Here is a 19,529-nt window from a genome sequence, read left to right as displayed (position 1 = left end):
CATGACCACCACCATCATCACCACCATCACCACCACCATCACCATCATCACTGCCATCATCATATCATCACCACCATCACCACCACCACCATCACTGCCATCACCACCACCACCACCATCATCATTACCACCATCATCATCATCTCACCACCACCATCACCACCATCATCACCATCACCACCACCATCATCACTACCATCACCACCAACGTGATCATCACCATCACCATTAACATCTTCCCTCTCCTCATTACTATTCTTATACTAAATACTGTTTTGCTTACTCCTTCCTGTACAGGTGGCTCTTCTTCCTCTCCTTCCTTTTCCTCTCGGTTAGCTCCATGTCTATTTTTGGCTTTTGGTTTTTCCTCTGATTTCTCTGGTTCGGGATCAAAGTTGAAAGTAAAGAAATTATACGCTTCCTCAGCAGAAGGGAAGCCAGGTGGAACCTACAGAGAGGAAGCAAGCAATAGAATTTCAGATTATCTGTGATGAGATAAGCTCTGCACAGTTCACTGACAGCTGGCTGGATGCTAAGAGCATTCCAGGCTTCCTAAACACATTACCTGTTGATGGTAATGAACTTTAACAGATACAACAGGGCTCCTTAGTTAAGTAACTTTAATGAGTTACTTTTAAAAAAATATAAATCAGCAATTATTTACCTTCCTACAAACACAAAAACATATTATTTATAGCAGTTAAAAGCTTTAGAAAAGATGATTAAAATGCCAAAAAGTGATTTATAGGCCAGTGCTGAGATACTTTTAATTATGAGCAATACAGGGTTTGTTAAACTTTGAAAAAATACCATTTCTGGTTTGTTTTAATTCTTGAATTAGTATCTCCCTTTTTCCCATAATAAAAGCTGGTAACAACTTCACAGCTGAACAAATCAGCTTATCAAGAACATTCCTGTCCTTCCAGGCATTTTTCTTTCCCCACAATAGGCAGCTTTCTAATCTCTCCATAAGATTCTAGGGTTTAAAAGTAGGAATCATTCCTCGTATTTTTTCTTGCATGTTTCATGAAGTAGGAGTCAGCTTATATGTATAGTTGTCTCTCATTGACAATTTTCAAAAACAGAAACAAATCAATAAGATACATGATTTAAATCCTACATAATTTAAAGGTAGCATGATTTTAAAAGACAGGATTTCTCACCGGGGGTTTAGACTTGATTTTTCGTACAGAATCGTGGAACTTTACTCTTGAATGACCTTGGGAGTCATGTTCTTGTTGAGTCCTTTGTACCTCTCTATCCAGCTATACAAATGGAAAAAAATAACAGATACATCATTTAAAGCAAGAAACTGAGGATTTTTTTTATAAAACAAGCATTAGCCCTCAAAAGGCTTTATCTTCTGAACATTGATGCATCTCACCATTTCTAGGGAATGAAATGTTTACAAATATATTTGAATGGTAAAGTGGCTGATTGTTTTCTTCCTCAGCTCTGTCTCTCTCTTGACTAAATGAATACAAAATTTTACAATCAATAAACCCCCAAATGGAAATGCTATTTCACCCTAAAATCAATAGATTATCCAGCTCACAGAGGATCATCTCCAAACAGTCTATGATGAAGAGCGTCAACCACATCTGATGGTAAATAAGTCCAAATGGGTAAGGGTTGCCCCAGGCCCTGGCTCTTCCATTTTTGTGTGAATCTCATAATGGCTGAGTGGGTCTCCTCAGGCATTTATCCAGAGACATTCTGTGATGAAAGCTAGAAATACTTGGAACAGCAAGCTAAGGTGCTATGAAAGTCCACTAAGTGCAGCTGAATGTCCAGCAATGGGAAGAATAAAAATGTGGGCATCAGTTAGGTGGAATCTATCATGATATCAAGAGAATACATACAATTCCAATTTATGTAAGGTTCTATGCTTTCCCTCCATTTTCTCATTTTGCAGTACTAGGTTAAATAGATAACTGTGCGTGTGTGTTAAGTTGCTTCAGTCGTGTTTGACGCTGCAACTCTACGTATTGAAGCCTGCCAGGCTCTTCTGTCCATGGGGTTCTCCAGGCAAAAATACTGGAGTGTGTTGCCATGCCCTCCTCCAGGGGATCTTCCCAACCCAGAGATCGAACCCAGGTCCCCTGAATTGCAGGTGGATTCTTTACCATCTGAGCCACCAGGGAAGCCCATGTATCCGGGAGTGGGTAGCCTATTCCTTCTCCAGGGGATTGTCCTGACCTAGGAATCAAAGTGGGGTCTCCTGCATTGCAGGCAGATTCTTTACCAGCTGAGCTATCAAGGAAGCCCAAATATTTAACTAATAGCATTCAATTATACAAAAGTTGAAGCAGTGCTAATGAATAAATTTCACAGTGCAATGCAGAGTTAATATTTGTCTTGGTAAATTCCAGAATTTTAAGTGGCTCTTTTGAAGACAAGGAAAGAAGCAGATGACTATTATGTAATGTAAGGACAAACACGTTTAAAAATTGGTGGCGGTGGTTTAGTCATTAAGTTGTGTCCAATTCTTTCATGACTGCATGGACCATAGCCCACCACACTCCTCTGTCCATGGGATTTCCCAGCAAGAATACTGGAGTGGGTTCCCATTTCCTTCTCTAGGGGAATCTTCTCGACTCAGGGATCGAACCCATATTTCCTGCTTGGTAGGCAGATTCTTTACCACTGAGCCACCAGGGAAGGGTCAGGAAGGCTTTCTAAGGGTCTGCTAAGTTCAGTCTTTCTCATAAAACAAGGCTAAACCTTTCTCGCCCACTGTTGAAGATGCCGTTCTGCTCCTGTCTACCTCAGAATCCCTCACCTCCTAGAGCCCAAGACAGAGACTGGTACATTTGAAAACACATAAATAAGCCAAGGAGTCAACCGATCAGAGAGACAAGAAGCTTAGGGGCAAGCCTTAGGTTTTAGAGACATCTAAAGACTGATAATAAAACAGAAGAAGACCAGGCAGAAAGTCTAACATTAGCCATTTAAAAAATAAAATAAGTAAGTAAAATTCCATTTGACAAATATGTGTATGTGGAGATCAGTATTTTATTCTTTCTGTTTCTTTCCATCTCTTTCTGTATTTGCTTGACAGAAAGGACAGTAAGTTTGGACAATATAATTTCTTTGGTATCTTTTAAAATTATAAGATTGACAGTTTTACTATGATATGTATGGACTTGATCAAAATGGTGGTAATTTAATTTTTATCAAAATCTCAAAGTATTTAAAAGTAAATTATATTAGCATAAGAAAAGCCATTAAATATATTTAAAATGATTGTGTGCAGAATTAAATTTTAAAGAATTATTATCTATAATATCTTCATGAAAGCTTAAAGTAATAACATTCAGTTTCAAGTGAATGCCTATGATGATATGTGCTTGTGTCCAGCTAGGAATTCTTTCTCATCCTTGAATTTGTTGTAACCTCCAAGAAGGCTCTATGACCCTAGCTTGAGCTAGACAATCTCAAGTCTCATTACTTTTAACAAAGCATAATTACAAAATATATTAGTTCCTGCCCTGACTTCTCTTCTAACTACTAGTCAATAGTTTTAATTCCCTAAAGACAGCCTAATCTAGATGGTCTTGCAGATATCTCCGATTTTTATATATTCTCAGTATCAGGCATGATACTAATCAAGATACATGATTTGCAAATAATCTCTCTCATTATGCGTGTTGTCTTTTCACTTTCTTCTTGGTTTCCTTTGAAATGGAAACGTGTTTAATTCCGATGAAGTCCAGTGTACTGATTTATTCTTTTGCCACTTGTGTTTTGGAGCCACAGATAAGAAACCATTACCTTAGGCAAGAAACCACTGCCTAAGGCAAGACACTTCATATTTTACATAACCTGACTCCAAGGGAAGTGCCTTTTCTAAGGCTTCCTCAAGGCACCCACCATGGGTCTTCCAGCCTGCACTTCCGTTGTCTGATCACCTGTCTGTCATCCCCACTGGGCTCCTTGAGAGTGGGCCGTGTCTGTCACTTCTGTGTGTTCAGGGTCCATTGGACACCCGGCAGGAAGGAGCCTCCGAGAGACGCTGGCAACAGGAAGAGCGTGTCGAGGGATCAGAACCTGGGGCACCTGGGACAATGCACCAGGTCCACAAAACAGAGACATTTTGGTCATGCCTAACGAGACCAAGGAGTCAAATGTTCCGTGTTATTCCCACTTCTCTGTTGACATGTTCTTGGAGATGTGTGTTTGGCTTTGTTCTCTTATTACAAATCTGCTGAGGATAAAGAGGAATGGAAACAAGAGTTTAGCGCAGGTTTGTGCTGATGGATTTAGATTCCTGACCCAAGTATTCCCAAGCGGCTTCTTTTTGCTCTGACCCTACAGCCTCTGACGCTTGCTACTAACGATGGAGAGAGGGCTTCCCATGAGCCAGGCACTGTGTGAAATCCTGTGACATGTATGCACTCCTTTAATCCTCAAAACAATATCAAGGATCAGGTTTTGGGTTCAGTTCAGTTCAGTCGCTCAGTCGTGTCCGACTCTTTGCAACCCCATGAATCGCAGCACGCCAGGCCTCCCTGTCCATCACCAACTCCCGGAGTTCACTCAGATGCACGTCCATCGAGTCAGTGATGCCATCCAGCCATCTCATCCTCTGTCGTCCCCTTCTCCTCCTGCCCCCAATCCCTCCCAGCATCAGAGTCTTTTCCAATGAGTCAACTCTTTGCATGAGATGGCCAAAGTACTGGAGTTTCAGCTTTAACATCATTCCTTCCAAAGAAATCCCAGGGCTGATCTCCTTCAGAATGGACTGGTTGGATCTCCTTGCAGTCCAAGGGACTCTCAAGAGTCTTCTCCAACACCACAGTTCAAAAGCATCAATTCTTTGGTGCTCAGCCTTCTTAACAGTCTAGCTCTCACATCCATACATGACCACAGGAAAAACCATAGCCTTGACTAGATGGACCTTAGTCGGCAAAGTAATGTCTCTGCTTTTGAATATGCTATCTAGGTTGGTCATAACTTTTCTTCCAAGGAGTAAGCGTCTTTTAATTTCATGGCTGCAGTCACCATCTGCAGTGATTTTTGAGCCCAAAAAGATAAAGTCTGACACTAGTATCCCTATTTTAAAGAGGTGAAGGGACTTCCCTGGTGGTCCAATGATTATGAATCTGCTTTGCAATGCAGAGGACGCAGGTTTGTTCCTGGGTCAGGGAACTAAGATCCCACATGCTGTGGAGCAACTCAGCCTACACGTCACTACTAGAGAGTCCACGTGCTGCAACAAAAGAACCTCCATGCTTCAAATAAGACCCAACACAGCAAAAAAAAAAAAAAAAAGAGGGGGCAAGTGGGTTATATTTATCACTCAGAGAATGAATAAGTTACACATCCAAGGTCATGCAGCTAGTGAGTGAGATTGCCAGAATTTAGTGCTGAGCAGCTGAGGTCCAGCACCTGGCCTTTTCATGTGCTCTTTGCTCCGTAGGACCAAAATCATCTGCTTTTTGTATTCTTCTTCTGGGCTAAGGTATGTACATGAATAAGTGTGCTTGTGAGTGACATGTCATTGGAAACCTGAGATCAGGTCTGCGGACAAGGCAGGTGGTGTTTGCCTCACCTTCAGAGAATGGGTCTTAAGGGATATGCACTCTGCTAGACAAAAGGTCAAGTTCCTGCTCACAAAGAGAAATAAACAACTCTGTGAGCCAAAGGAGTATATTTTTACTTCTAAAACTACCAACTTGATTTGGATATCGTATTCATGGCCTATTGGACAAGCGAGAACTACCATGATTGTGTGAAAGGATTATCCATCAAGAAGGTGCAGACAACGCCAGACATGGGAGACCACACCCTCCTATTGCTTACTCACACACCTACCAAAACAACCAAAGTATTTGTGTCATAATGATGAGATTTTAGGGACTTTCTCCTTTAAAATAATATTTTTTTATGTGAACTATTTTAAAGTCTTTATTGAATTTATTACAATATTGCTTCTGTTTTAATGTTTTGGGTTTTTTGGACCAAGAGGCATGTGGGATATTAGTTCCCTGACCAGGGATCAAACTCTCACCCTCTGCACTGGAAGATGAAGTTTTAACCACTTGCTCACCAGCAAAGTTTTTTCTTCTTTATTTTCCAATTCTTTAGAACTACGGCTCTTACAATTGTGGCTCTCATGGAAGAAAATAAAATTGGAAATAAAGAAAAAGAAATGTGTCCTCTGTAGAACGGAGTAGCCAGTTTTCATGAGCCATTTTAGGGGACCGACTGAATGTTCTGAAAACCCATGGGCACGACTGCAACTTTCCTTGTAATCATGCAATCTCTGGCTTGTTGGGGATGAAAACAGGTAAATGAAAATCTGTAACATCTCATCATAGAAAAATAAAAGGCATCATCTAAGAAACTTGTGACTGTGCTCCAGAAATATCCCTAACACTTAGACTTTAAAAACAACCAAAACCATCATCATCAACACACCACTGGGTTAGACTTGCGAACACTTCACTGAGCCACGTGCCCGTTGATCTTTCTGTTCCTTCTTCCACCCTAGACGTGTTGGTCCTTCAGCCACGTCGCTGATACATCTTTCTGTCTTTAACAGGCTTCCTCTTTGCCTCGTGGGCCTTTAGTTTCTCCAAGTGTAGGACCATTGTCATTCACACTCTTAAAACTTCAAAACTCACCACAGTTCGTATACTTCCTAAATCTGTGCCTCCAGGCCGGGCCCCTTCCTCTCTGTGCATCTGAGGAGCACACTGAGGTGCCTCACCAGCATCTCAGATTCAAACAAGTCACCCCGGTGCATTCAAATCACCACCCGATGCAGTTGTCAATTGCTCTCCGTGGCTTAGAAAAAAACATCGGGGCGCCTTAGTGTAACACTCAAAGTCCCCACGATTGGATTCTATTCTTATCTCTTTCTCTGTTTCCCAGCAAGATCCATGGACCCAGCACCACTGACCCATGAGACACACTGGGAATGAGACAGAGCTGGAATCCAATACTGACTGTTCCACATACATGCTCTGTGACCTGGGGATGGCTTGGCAGGCCCTCTGAACCTCATATGTCAAATGTGAATGAAAATCATGGTACCCACCTCATAGAGGTGCTGGGATAAGGGCATCGAATAACATGGGGAAGACTTGGCAAAATGCCCAGCACCAAGTAGTATCTATAAATAGCAGCTATTATTATTAATGAGTGTTTAACAGCCCCTCTGTGCATAGCTCTGTTCTAGAACTTTTGCTGGAACATTTCTATTTGGCATCGCTGTCTTTGGTCACAAAGTAGGGGTGGCCTATTTCTCACCTCCATGCCAAACTCAGTCTCCGATTCTTTCTCGGTGGGACTTCGTAAGCGCCTGGGCCGAGGGGTGGGAATTTCCTGCAGCAGCGCACTTTCTGCTTTGGACTAAAAAGTCGAAGAGAAAATTACTGCTACATAACGTCAGTGATGCTATGAAAACCTCAGTCACCATCTCGGGAGGAAATCAATCAGTAAAATAATGCATGTTATGCTTCTTTAAGAGGTAAAAACAATGGTTTAGAAAAAGGACATTTAGGACATTTAGAAAAATTACACTTCTTAAGTGTAATTTTCATCTGTGATCATAGTTAAATGCTGCATTAACCTTAAGAGCATGAAAAACAAATTTAATATTATTCAAATCCATGAAGTTTTGAGCAAATGAATCAAGCTAGACAAGACTGGAAGCAAGGTAATTGGCGCCGAGCAAAATATCCCTGCGGTTTCTCTCACCCTTGCAGCCTGTAATTTCTCCCTCATGCGTTCTCTCATGGAAAATTCTGCAAAGCCTGTTCTGGAAGCTGAAGGGATTGGAGGCAAGCCTAAAACAATACAAGAAAATTACTTTAAAACAACATCTTTTTCTTCCAAAGGGAAGATTAGATTAAAAAATAACAAGAGAATGTCATTTTATTTTGCAAATTTAGAACTTCACATAAACCATCATGAGATAAAGCTGAACAACGCCCCCCATCTTACGTAATAAGGACGTGTCTTGGCTTCTTTAAGACGGACAGTGACAACCTCGGTCCTACCAGGGCTGACACGTGGACTTAACTAAGAATCGAACAAATGGCATTTGATTTTTCAAGGCGCAAGCACACCAGTTCAATTACCATTGGGAAGAAGCTGTTAAATTTATTGATTTGACAATAGGCTCCTTGGATGAATGAATGACTATTGATTGATTTTGGGGTTCAACTTTCAACAGCACTGATAGCTTTGATCAGAGAAAGTTTTTCTACAGGCTCAAGCCATAGCCTTGGGCTATATTGAACAGACAACATTTACTTTGTACATAGTATTAAACCTGTACATAAACTCTTGGTGGCTCAGCAGTAAAGAATCCGTCTGCAATGCAGGAGCCACAGGAGACCTGGGTTCGATCCCTGGGTTGGGAAGATCCCCTGGAGCAGGGCATGGCAACCCACTCCAGTATTCTTGCCTGGAGAATCCCCATAGACAGAGGAGACTGGTAGGCTACACACCGTGGGGTTGCCAAGAGTTGGACATGACTGACGTGACTTAGCACAAACCTATACATAAATATCATGAAATGTCGTTTAGCCATTCTATCCCAGGCTCTGTCATAATGTGTTAACTGACTTCATCTTTTCATCAACTTTATGCCATTCCTGCTAGGAGGGATCACTCACTAGGCATCTTGAAGATGAAGACCCTGGAGTAACTGGCATTGTGGGACTTCCCTGGTGGTTCAGTGGCTAAGACGCCTTGCTCTCAGTGCAGGGAACCTGGGTTTGATCCCTTTTCAGGGAACTGGATCCCACATGCTACAACTGAAAGGTCTCGTGTATTGCAACTAAGAGCCAACACAGCCAAATGAATAAATAAAAATCAATATTAAAAAAATCTTCAAAAAAGTGATGATTGCGTACTCAGGAGGTACAGTGCTTAGGAGTTGATCCTAAATGCTGTACACCATTATGAAAGGGGTAGGAATATAACAAAAGGCTTGGGGAACAGAATGTTACGATATTTAAAGGAGAGGGGGCTCTACTGGGAGGAAGTAGAAGAAAAGATTGCAGGAGTTTGGGGTCAAGTCACGGGTAGCCTCTGATGTCACGTGAAAGAAACTGGAATCTATTTTCTATGCAGTGGGGATGCCCTGAAGGACGTGGAGAGCAGAGGAGGAGAAGCAGCATTTTCTGGAGCTGCTCCTAGGGCTGCAGGGACAGGATGGTTGGGGTGGAGACGGAGAGACCCCAGCTGGGATAATAAAGAGGGAGCCAGTGGGCATGGTTGCAAAGAGGCCACAAGAAGATGACACGGTGGTTCCTAGTGATGATGGAGAGTGAAAGTTGCTCAGTTGTGTCTGGCTTTTTGTGACCCCATGGACTATACAGTCCATGGAATTCTCCAGGCCAGAATACTGGAGTGGGTAGCCTTTCCCTTCTCCAGGAGATCTTCCCAACCCAGGCATCGAACCCATGTCTCCCACATTGCCGGCAGATTCTTTACCAGCTGAGCCACGAGGGAAGCCCGAGGCAAGCACTAATTCCCCCAGCAGCAGCACCGTCTGGGCACTTGGTGGACCGGCAAACGTTCAGGCCTGACCCCAGACAGATCCACTGAATCAGAACCTGTAGGTGGAGCCACCATCTGGGTAATTTTTAAGACAGACTCAAGCCGGAGGACCCCCAGTTTAGAGAAGGCAAAGATGTCTGAGGTTTCGGCTGGGGTAAGTATGGATTTGGGGCTCCTAAGAGAGAAAAAGTGGAGGCATGCCAGCCTGGGGGGTACTGGTGAGGAGGGGGATTGGTTTACTCCTGTAAATCGGAGCTGGGACAAGTCTGAGATGCCGGCAGGATATGGGAACGTGTACTGGTCCTGCATGCTGAGCTCCAGGAAGGGGTCCAGTGCCTGAGATGGAGACCGAGGAAGTGTTTCTACCCTGGGGATGCTGACATTTAAGAAAAACCTTTCCTGAGCAAAAGAGTAGGGAGAGAGGAGTTTTCTGACCCTGTAGCCATCTGCCTGTTAAAGGAAGAAGGCTAACAAGTGAACAAAAAAGAGACAAGGCAAGATGCTTTATTAGCAGGTGGAAGGAACAGTGGGGAGAGAGGAAGCTGCGCTGGGCAGAGCCCACCGTGCTGACCCGTCGCCTCTGCTTGTGAAGAAGAGAGAGCTATTTCTGTAGCTTGGTTGCTCAGTGCCAAGGCCAAGTGTCCTTCTTTTATGTGACAGAAGGATGTAAAATCCTACTTTATCAGGTGCCAACCACCTGCCTGAGGCTTCCTCCATGCCTGGTGGAAGGCCTGAAACAATCACCTTAAAAGATCACAGCCTTACATATGTGGGCTGAGGTTCAAGTTCTTTACAAGAATCTCCTTCTGTACCCTGAGCAGGCCTTTGGTGTGTGTTTGTTTTTTAAGCCAACTTTAAAAATCAAGTCATTGTTTCCCATTTCAAAGACCATCTTCCCGTGGTGGATCACATCAACATGTCAGAGTCCTAGGAATTTCCCCATTTCACATTTGACACATTTTGAATTTATGGATTTGTGTGGTTATTGCACTAATACCTTCTTCCTCCCCCAGGTTCTGCGGTCTCCAGCCACAGAGGGTGGGCACAGGTTAAGTGTCATTAAGTGTGTGTGGACCACCTAGGCGGATAAAGGATTTCTAGACTGGACCCCTGCTCTCTGGCTGATCACCCCTCTCCTTCTGCCCCCAGAAAGAAGCAATGTCTTTGAACAGGAAAAAAAAACTCCTCTTGTTTATTTACTATCCCCCTCTTTTATTTTTAAAAGAGATCTAGTTTTTCAAGTTGACTTAAAATAGCTGCTGCCTACATAGCACTCATGAGAATAATTTTATGAATTATTCTTTAAAAGAGGCAAGATATAATTCATAAAATCGCTCTAATGAACCCATGGGGCTTCCCCGATGGCTCAGTGGCACAGATCCCACCTGCCAGTGCAGGAGATGCAGGTTCGGTCCTCGGGTCAGAGAGACCCCCTGCAGGAGGAGATGGCAGCCCACTCCAGTGCTCTTGCCTGGGAAATCCCATGGACAGAGGAGCCTGGCGGGCTACAGTCCATGGTGCTGCTGCTGCTGCTAAGTCACTTCAGTCGTGTCCGACTCTGTGCGACCCCATAGACGGCAGCCCACCAGGCTCCCTTGTCCCTGGGATTCTCCAGGCAAGAACACTGGAGTGGGTTGCCGTTTCCTTCTCCAATGCGTGAAAGTGAAAAGTCAAAGTGAAGTCGCTCAGTCGTGTCTGACTCTTAGCGACCCCATGGACTGCAGCCTCCCAGGCTCCTCCGTCCATGGGATTTTCCAGGCAAGAGTACTGGAGTGGGGTGCCATTGCCTTCTCCTTACAATCCATGGGGGTTGCAAAAAGAGTTGGCCATGACTTAGCACTAAGCAACAACAAAACAACGAACATGGAGTTCATTAGAATAATTTTATATTATTTAAAAGAGACAAGATATTTTATTTAAAAACCATCTGCTCTGAATAATGAAACTGAAGGGGCTTCTTTAGCAAGTATTAGTTTAAAAAGTCTTGAAAAATGTTGAGGGGGTAAAAAATAGTTCTTTCTCGATTTTCAAAAATAAACTCAGTGTTAGTGAAAGACATTTAGAGGGTATAAAGATCTCTAAATCCGATCTGTACAACTAGGTGGTGAGATGTTATTTTCCCAGCTAGAATGTGACCTGCTTGGCGGCAAGGACTCTGTCGGTGGCTTTTGTACCTGGCACCTTGTAGCACTAAATCAATGAAAAGGAAAACATGGAGGAATATGAAGGTGCGAGAGATGTTAGACGGAAAGAGTGCGATGCATACAATTCTTCGAATTTTGAAAGGTTTGATTTGAGGGTGTGCAAGAGCTTATGGGGACAATGAGAGAATTTCAAGACAGTCCGTTAAAAATATATACATAATGTCCACTGGTGTGAAATATGGATTCTCTGGCCAAGGGATGGTTTTCATCGGGGCAGCAGGGGTTATGTCAATGGATTTGACAACACTTCCCCGGCTGTCCAGCAGACCTGTGGGTCTCAGAGCCTCATCAGTCTCATGTTTGCAAGTGGCTTCCGATCTTCTCTGTGCTGACACCTTCTCCCGTCAGCCACACTCACTGCACTCCACGTCTCTCTCTTTACAGACTTCCTCAAACGATGAACACCGTCCATTTTTCTCTAAACCACCTCCGTGATACTTGACTCCTCGGAAAACACACACCACCTTCTAATAAAAAAGGCATTGCCCTTTGAAATCATTTTCCAATCTTCTCACCTACTGCCCCTGAGTCGATGTGACCTTGTTTCTATGGACAGGCGGGCAGGCTTCTAAGGTCTTCCCTCCACAATCTTGGAAGTGCTCCCAGCGCCCTGATTTTGACTCCCAGCCTCCAGAACAGCGAGAACTCAATGTCTGCGTTTCAAGCCACCCATCTACGATATTTCGTTATAGCAGCATCAGCCAGCAGGTACAGGGACCATCTGTCTGTGCCAGGCCAGCCCCACCAGCTTTGCCGTTTGTCCCTGTGCTCCGGCACCACCGTGGTGACTTCACAGGGCAATGGGGCTTCCAACGGGCCTGAGACTCTGAAAAGTGGTGAAGAACATCATAGATACGCTTTGACCTGACCATCTCGCCTCGGGGTGAGCCTTCCACATTGCCTTGGGCTGAGTGGAAAAGACAACAGAAGCATCTAGAGGGCCAAGCGCTGTGTGGGAGACGCCAGGGTGACCGTCTCAAACAAGCGTCTCAAGTTTCTAAGAAGGGAGACAGTAGGTAAAGCTTCTGAACTTGAAATATTTCTGTGGCAGTTAACCTCTGACAGAGTATGAGTACACATTCTACCCAACCCACTCTTGGGACCTCTGGCTTAGAGAATTTAGTTCAGGCATCAGCTATGAAATCTTTCTCCCAGGGTCCTGGGAGAAATCTCTCACCTGGAGCCTCCCAGGTGGTGCTAGTGGTAAAGGGCCTGCCTGCCAGCACAGGAGACATGAGGGACATGGGTTTGATCCCTGGGTTGGGAAGATCCCCTGGAGGCGGGCATGGCAACCCACATCTGTCCACTCCAACCCTGCCCTGGTGGCTCAGATGGTAAAGAATCTGCCTGCAATGCAGGAGATCCAGGTTTGATCCCTGGGTTGGGAAGATCCCCTGGAGGCAGGCATGACAACCCACTCCAGTATTCTTGCCTGGAGAATCCCACGGACAGAAGAGCCTGGAGGGTTACAGTCCATGGGGCTGCAAAGAGTTAGACTCGCAACTGAGTGACTAGCAACAACAGCAGAAAAGATGAAATGTCTTCTCTAGTGAGATGGAGATGACCAGGATTTTCCCACCCTCATGACCAGCTTTAACAAGCTTCAGAGACTTCCAAGAGCAGAAATGGTAGGTAAAGCTTCTGAAACTGGAAGAGTTTTGTAGGAGAAACAGGTCAGGGTTGGAAGAAGGAGATCAGAAGCTCAGTTTCAGTCGAGTAACATTTGGGTTGTCTCAAAATAATTCATGGACCTAACTAAATCTAAGAGCTAAAAACAGGAAGCTTCCAAAAGAAAATATAGGAGAAAATGTCCATGACCTTGGGTTTGACAAAGAATTTTTAGATACAATCCATACTAGAAAAGAAGTGATAATTTGACTTCACCACGATTAAAAACTTTTGTGTTGGAAAAAAGCTTCCTTGGTGGCTCAGTGGTAAAGAATCTGCCTACCAATGCAGGAGACATGGGTTTAATCCCTGGTCCGGGAAAATCCCACATATTGTGGAGCAAATAAACCTGCGCTCTAGAGCCTCAGTTCAGTTCAGTTCAGTTGCTCAGTCGTGTCCGACTCTTTGCGACCCCATGGACTGCAGAGTGCCAGGCTTCCCTGTCCATCACCAACTCCCTGAGTTTACCCAAAGTCATGTCCACTGAGTCGGTGATGCCATCCAACCATCTCATCCTCTGTTGTCCCCTTCTCCTCCCGCCTTCAATCTTTCCCAACATCAGGGTCTTTTCCAATGAGTCAGCTCTTCGCATGAGGTGGCCGAAGTATCAGAATTTCACCTCCAACATCAGTCCTTCCAATGAACACCCAGGACTGATCTCCTTTAGGATGGGCTGGTTGGATCTTCTTGCTGTCTGTCCATGGGACTCTCAAGAGTCCTCTCCAATACCACAGTTCAAAAGCATCAATTCTTTGGTGCTCAGCTTTCTTTAGAGTCCAACTCTCATATCCATACATGACTATTGGAAAAACCATAGCCTTGACAAGACAGACCTTTGTTGGCAAAGTGATGTCTCTAGAGCCTGGGGACTGCAACTATTGAGCCCTTGAGCCATGACTACCGAAGCTTGTTCACCCTAGAGCCTGTGCTCTGCAGTAAGAGAATGCATTGCAACGAGAAGCCTGCACACAACGAGAGGGTGGCCCCTGCTCAGTGCAACTGCAGAAAAGCCCACGCAGCTAGCAAACCCCAGCACAGCCGAAAGTAAACAAATAAATACGTTTATAAAGCAGAGAGATGAAAAGGTTAGACATTTGCTTGGAGAAAATACCTTCTAACCATAGACCAGATAAAGAACTTGTATCCAGAGAATATAGAGAACTCTTACAGTTCCTCAGTAAGGTGAAGAATCCAATTAATAATGTGTAAAAAATTAAATAGTTTACTAAGATAATATACAAGCAGCTAATAAGCATCTGAAAAATACACCATATCATTAAGCACTAGGGAAATACTAGGTTAAAAGCACAATGAAATATCACTGTACAAGCATTATAAAGAGTACAATGGAAATCACAGGTAAAATCAGTTGTTTTCAGGCAGTGAACAAACAGAAACTCTCACAAACTATTGGTGGGAAAGTGAAATGATACAGCCACTTTGTGAAACAGATTAGCAGTTTCCTATAAAGCTAAATATATACATTCCTCATATGACCTGGTTCATAGAAGCATGACTTATAATGGCCCCAAACTAGAAACAATCCAAATATCCATTACCAGGTGAATGTAAATAAAATGTGTGCACACATATCCAGATGATGGAATAGAATTTGGCAATAAGAAGGAACACAGTGTGGATATATGCTACCACATTTATTATCTTGAAAAACATTATGCTAAGGGAAAGAAGTCAAACACAAAGCACTATTGTATGATTCTGTTCACATGAAATGTCTAGAAAAGGCATATTTACAGGAATATATTTAAAACAAATCAGTGTTTGTCTAGGGCTGGGGTGGCAGTGGCTGCAAATAGGCATCAAGGAACTTTTTGGAGTGATGAAAATGTCCTAAAACTGGATTTTAATGATGGTTACACAGATCTAGACATTTACTAAATGTCATTGAATTGTATACTTACAATGGGTGAATTTTATGATATGCAAGTTATACTTCCACAAGTCTATTAAAATACGAGCTGTCTTATGCAATATGCAACGTGGCTTTGAGTAAGTAGTTCACATTTAGTCTGAAAGAGTCCCAGACTGGAGATAAAAATCGAGGACTGATCAGTTATACCTACAGTATCTAGAAGCTAGAATTGGAAGTCTTGAGATGACAGAGAGAATGAATGCTGATTAAGGAAAGGGGGCTGATCACCCAGCTTAGGGGCTCCCAACTGTTAGAGGCTGGGGTGTAGGAACCCACAAAGAGGTGGGGAGATCCAGCCAGCGAGGGAGAAGGAAGACCCAGGAGAGTGGTGTCCAGGGCTGAGTGCCGAGGAGGGGAAGCGCGAGGTGCGGGGAGTGCGGTTAAGGTCGAGGAAGGTAGATGAAGAGCTGACCCTAGAATTGAGCAAATGTGCAGTTCACAGGGACCTTGACAAGGACAGGGTCGACAGGCAGTGGGGATCTCAGTTAGAGGAGAAAGTTCAAGACTGCAGATAAAATGGGAATAGATGACCCTGGAGAACTTTAGCTATGAAGGAGTTTTTGGGAAAATGCCTTTCTTAATAATTCATGATAAAGATGTGTGCATGCTAAATCCTTTCGGTCATGTCCGACTTTTTGCAGCCCTATGGACTGTAGCCTGCCTGTCTCCCATGTCCATGGGATTCTCCAGGCAAGACTACTGGATGGGGTTGCCATGCCTTCCTCCAGGGGATCTTCCCAATCCAGGGATGGAACCCGCATCTCTTATGTCTCCTGCATTTGCAGGAGGGTTCTTTGCCACACCTGGGGAGCCCAATAATAAAGATGGGTCTGTTTAATATTCTTTGTGCCAAGAGATGGGCAGTCAGGTGTGGCCACATGCAGAAACAGAGGAGAGGTTCAGGTTCTGTAGCAGGGAGCAGGGCGTGCCATGCAGGGCACGTAGAAAGGCAATGAGGTGGTCAGGAGGACAAGACAGAAGAAGGTGAGGGCTTCAACCATGGCTTTTGTGGGATTTCTGAGGGAAAGAGAGGGCAGGGTGGGGTAAGCAGCTTAGGATGGGCCAGTTTGAGCCGTTCTGATGGCTCTGAGGTATGGAGTGGTCCCTTGTTGCCGGGTACCTGACCCTGCGATGATCCAGGCAGAGGACTCTTGCTTCCTAGGATTAGACTGGCCAGACCACAGGGGTAGGGCTCTGGCTTGGTTAGTTAGCATTTCAGGCATGCTCCAGTCTGGGGTCTTTGCTGTCTCTATATTTCTAAACAATTTGCTAGTGTCTCCCCAACCAGAAAGTTTTTTTTTTTCCCCTAAGATGTCAAACATAATATTCAGAAAAAAATGTTATCGTATATAGCATACTATTTATTTTTACTTATATAAATATTTTACTTAGTACTGTAATTCAATCCCCCCAGTACCCTGTGAGGTCGTGAACTCCAGCATGGATGAACTTTTGACATTTCCTACATCAGTGGGCATCCTCTGACTAGAATCTTCTTTCCTTCTCCAGCTGCTGGGCTCCAAGGCAACTCCCAAGAGCAGCTCCTTTGGGAGGTTCTCTTTGTCTTGTACTGAACTTTATAACATTTGTTTCCTGGGTCAGTCTCTCCAGCTCTTGGTGACTTTTAAACCTAAAATAAATGATCTGTTTTTCTTTCATTTGCATCAGATTTCACTGGATTCTGAACTTTATTTGCAATCAATACTGAAAAATTGGCTCGGAAATGATGCTTTAATCAGAGAAACCAACATGAATGAATGGAAAACAGATGTCAGTAATGAAGAAATTTATGTTCATAAGAAACTGCTTAGCATTTGATAGTTCCTCCCTTAAGAGATGGTGCAAGTTGGAATTGCGGCAGTAATGTGTACTTTTTTCCTAAATGTTTATTTGATTTGGAACAAGCGTCCGTTCAGAGCAATGCTATCTTTATTTGGAATGTCACTGACTATGTCGTTGACTATGTATATGTTTGAATAGCAATTAGAAGCCGAAGCTTTCAGTGCGTGGGTTTATACTGCGGTTCATCAGGGAGGTGGCCCCTCTGGGCATGCGCCTGGGGCAGTGGGGGACGCCGGATCATCACGGTTGCTCGTATCTAAGTATCTGAAGACAGTCTGGACTTAACAACACTTGGAGCCCTGTAGCCTGTAGGGATGCTACGGTGTAGAGAAGGTCATAGGTTCAAGGTCAGGAGCTGGAGCAGTAGAATTGAGCAACAGGCCAGACCCATAAGAGGCCTGGGGAGTGAATCATCAAGAGGGAGTCAAAAGTTTGGACCTAGGTGAGCAAGTCCAAGCTATGGTTTTTCCAGTAGTCACGTACGGATGTGAAAGTTGGACCATAAATAAGGCTGAGCGCTGAAGAACCGACGCTTTCGAGCTGTGGTGCTGGAGAAGGCTCTTGAGAGTCCCTTGGACTGCAAGGAGATCCAACCAGTCCATCCTAAAGGAAACCAGTCCTGAATAGTCATTGGAAGGACTGATGCTGAAGCTGAAGCTTCAATACTTTGGCCACCTGAGGCAAAGAGCTGACTCATCCTGATGCTGGGAAAGATTGAGGGCAGGGGAGAAGGGGACAACAGAGGATGAGATGGTTGGATGGCATCACCGACTCAATGGACAGGAGTTTGAACAAACTCTGGGAGATGGTGAAGGACAGGGAAGCCTGGCGTGCTGCAGTCCGTGGGGTCGCAGAGAGTCTGACATGACTGAGCGACTCAACAGCAACATCAGAGCAGGCAGACTTGGTTGGCAGGATGCGGTGGGCTGGTGCTTGTGGTCGTCAGGTGGTAAGTGAACACAGGGAAACCAGAGCAAGGCCATGAATAAATTACAGACAGCACTGTGCTTTCCCTGGGCAACTGTAAACCATTGTCTTTAAAGACCAATCAGAGTTAAGATTTGTGGGTGTAGAATGAGGCTTGTAGTGTGGCAATTATTAACACAAATTCATTTAGTATCAATGCAATAATTTGTGGGAACTATATTCAATATCCTGTGATAAACCGTAATAGAAAATATGAAAAGGAATGTATATATATGTACGATTGAATCACTTTGCTGTACAGCAGAAATTAACATAACATTGTAAATCAATTACACTTCAACAATAGCAATAGCAAAACCAAAAAGAACAGATTTTCCTGATGTCTGTAGACTGGAGTTTCAGTTCTGGCTCTGCCATCTACAGCGGCTGGTTCTCTTTGAACCTGAATTTCCTAAACTATAAAACAATGCCTGATGACGGAGCTGCTCGGAGTAACGTAGTGCATATAAAGACGGTGCCCGCTGCATGATCACCCTCCCCCTCAGAAGAGGGAATTATTTGTGTTGGCTACTTAGCATCAAGTTCTTCTTCCAGCTGGAGAAGGTGACGACGTTGGTGTCAGGCCCTCTGCGGGGCACTTGCTGTGTATCATCTGATTTCATTGTCATGACAGCTGCAAGAAGCCAAGGCTTTTATGATCTCCATTTTATAAACGAGGCTCCTGCAGCTGAGGGAGTCTGGGTTGTTGCTCCAGGTCCCATGACTAAAAGTAGTGACAAGTAGTAGTGAGCCTGATTTCAGTGTCTCTGGGGTCAGGGAATGTTTGTGGACTTGAAATGTTTATTTCTCTCAATCTTGAGCAACATAATGGAGTAAGCATAAGAAAAGAGAATGAGGAATCTTGATGGAAATCTCATCAGAAAGCTTGCTGCCTGGCTTCAGCTTAGTTCAGTTCAGTCGCTCAGTCATGTCCACCTCTTTGCGACCCCATGAATCGCAGCACACCAGGCCTCCCTGTCCATCACCATCTCCCAGAGTTCACTCAGACTCACGTCCACCGAGTCAGTGATGCCATCCAGCCATCTCATCCTCGGTCATCCCCTTCTCCTCCTGCCCCCAATCCCTCCCAGCATCCGAGTCTTTTCCAATGAGTCAACTCTTTGCATGAGGTGGCCAAAGGTGTGCCTGGCTTAGCACACAGTATTAAGTTCTCAGAGTTCAAGGTCATCAGGTTTATCATCTGTTTGTTTGTCTGCTTTCTCTCTCTCTCTCTTTGAGTTCGAGATTTATGATCTATTTGTCGTTCTTTTCTTCTTCCTTTCTTTCCTCTTTTACTCTCAAAGTTCAAGGTTGCCAGATTTATCATTTGTTTGTCTGTCTCTTCCCTCCATCCTTCTGTTCCTCCTCTTTCTCTTTCTCTTTTTCTCTTTCTGGGG

At 44.1% G+C, this 19,529-nt stretch overlaps 1 protein-coding gene across 6 annotated transcripts in view; it reads right to left on the bottom strand.

The window, feature by feature from the left end:
* CC2D2A (coiled-coil and C2 domain containing 2A) overlaps positions 1 to 19,529 on the bottom strand; it is a 128,515-nt gene that overhangs the window by 86,212 nt on the left and 22,774 nt on the right. For all 6 annotated transcript variants that reach the window (XM_040237545.1, XM_040237546.1, XM_040237549.1 and 3 more), the window contains 4 exons: positions 7,708 to 7,796; positions 7,258 to 7,359; positions 1,164 to 1,265; positions 284 to 448 (listed from right to left, as the gene is read on the bottom strand). In XM_040237545.1, the coding sequence (XP_040093479.1) occupies positions 284 to 448; positions 1,164 to 1,265; positions 7,258 to 7,359; positions 7,708 to 7,796 (458 nt within the window). The remainder of the gene's footprint in view (positions 1 to 283; positions 449 to 1,163; positions 1,266 to 7,257; positions 7,360 to 7,707; positions 7,797 to 19,529) is intronic.

This window comes from Oryx dammah, unplaced genomic scaffold (genome assembly GCF_014754425.2).
Source record: "Oryx dammah isolate SB20612 unplaced genomic scaffold, SCBI_Odam_1.1 HiC_scaffold_3, whole genome shotgun sequence".
NCBI classification, from domain to species: Eukaryota; Metazoa; Chordata; class Mammalia; order Artiodactyla; family Bovidae; genus Oryx; species Oryx dammah.
The sequence above is the reverse complement of the archived record's forward strand: the minus strand, read 5'-3'. Positions and strand labels throughout refer to the sequence as shown.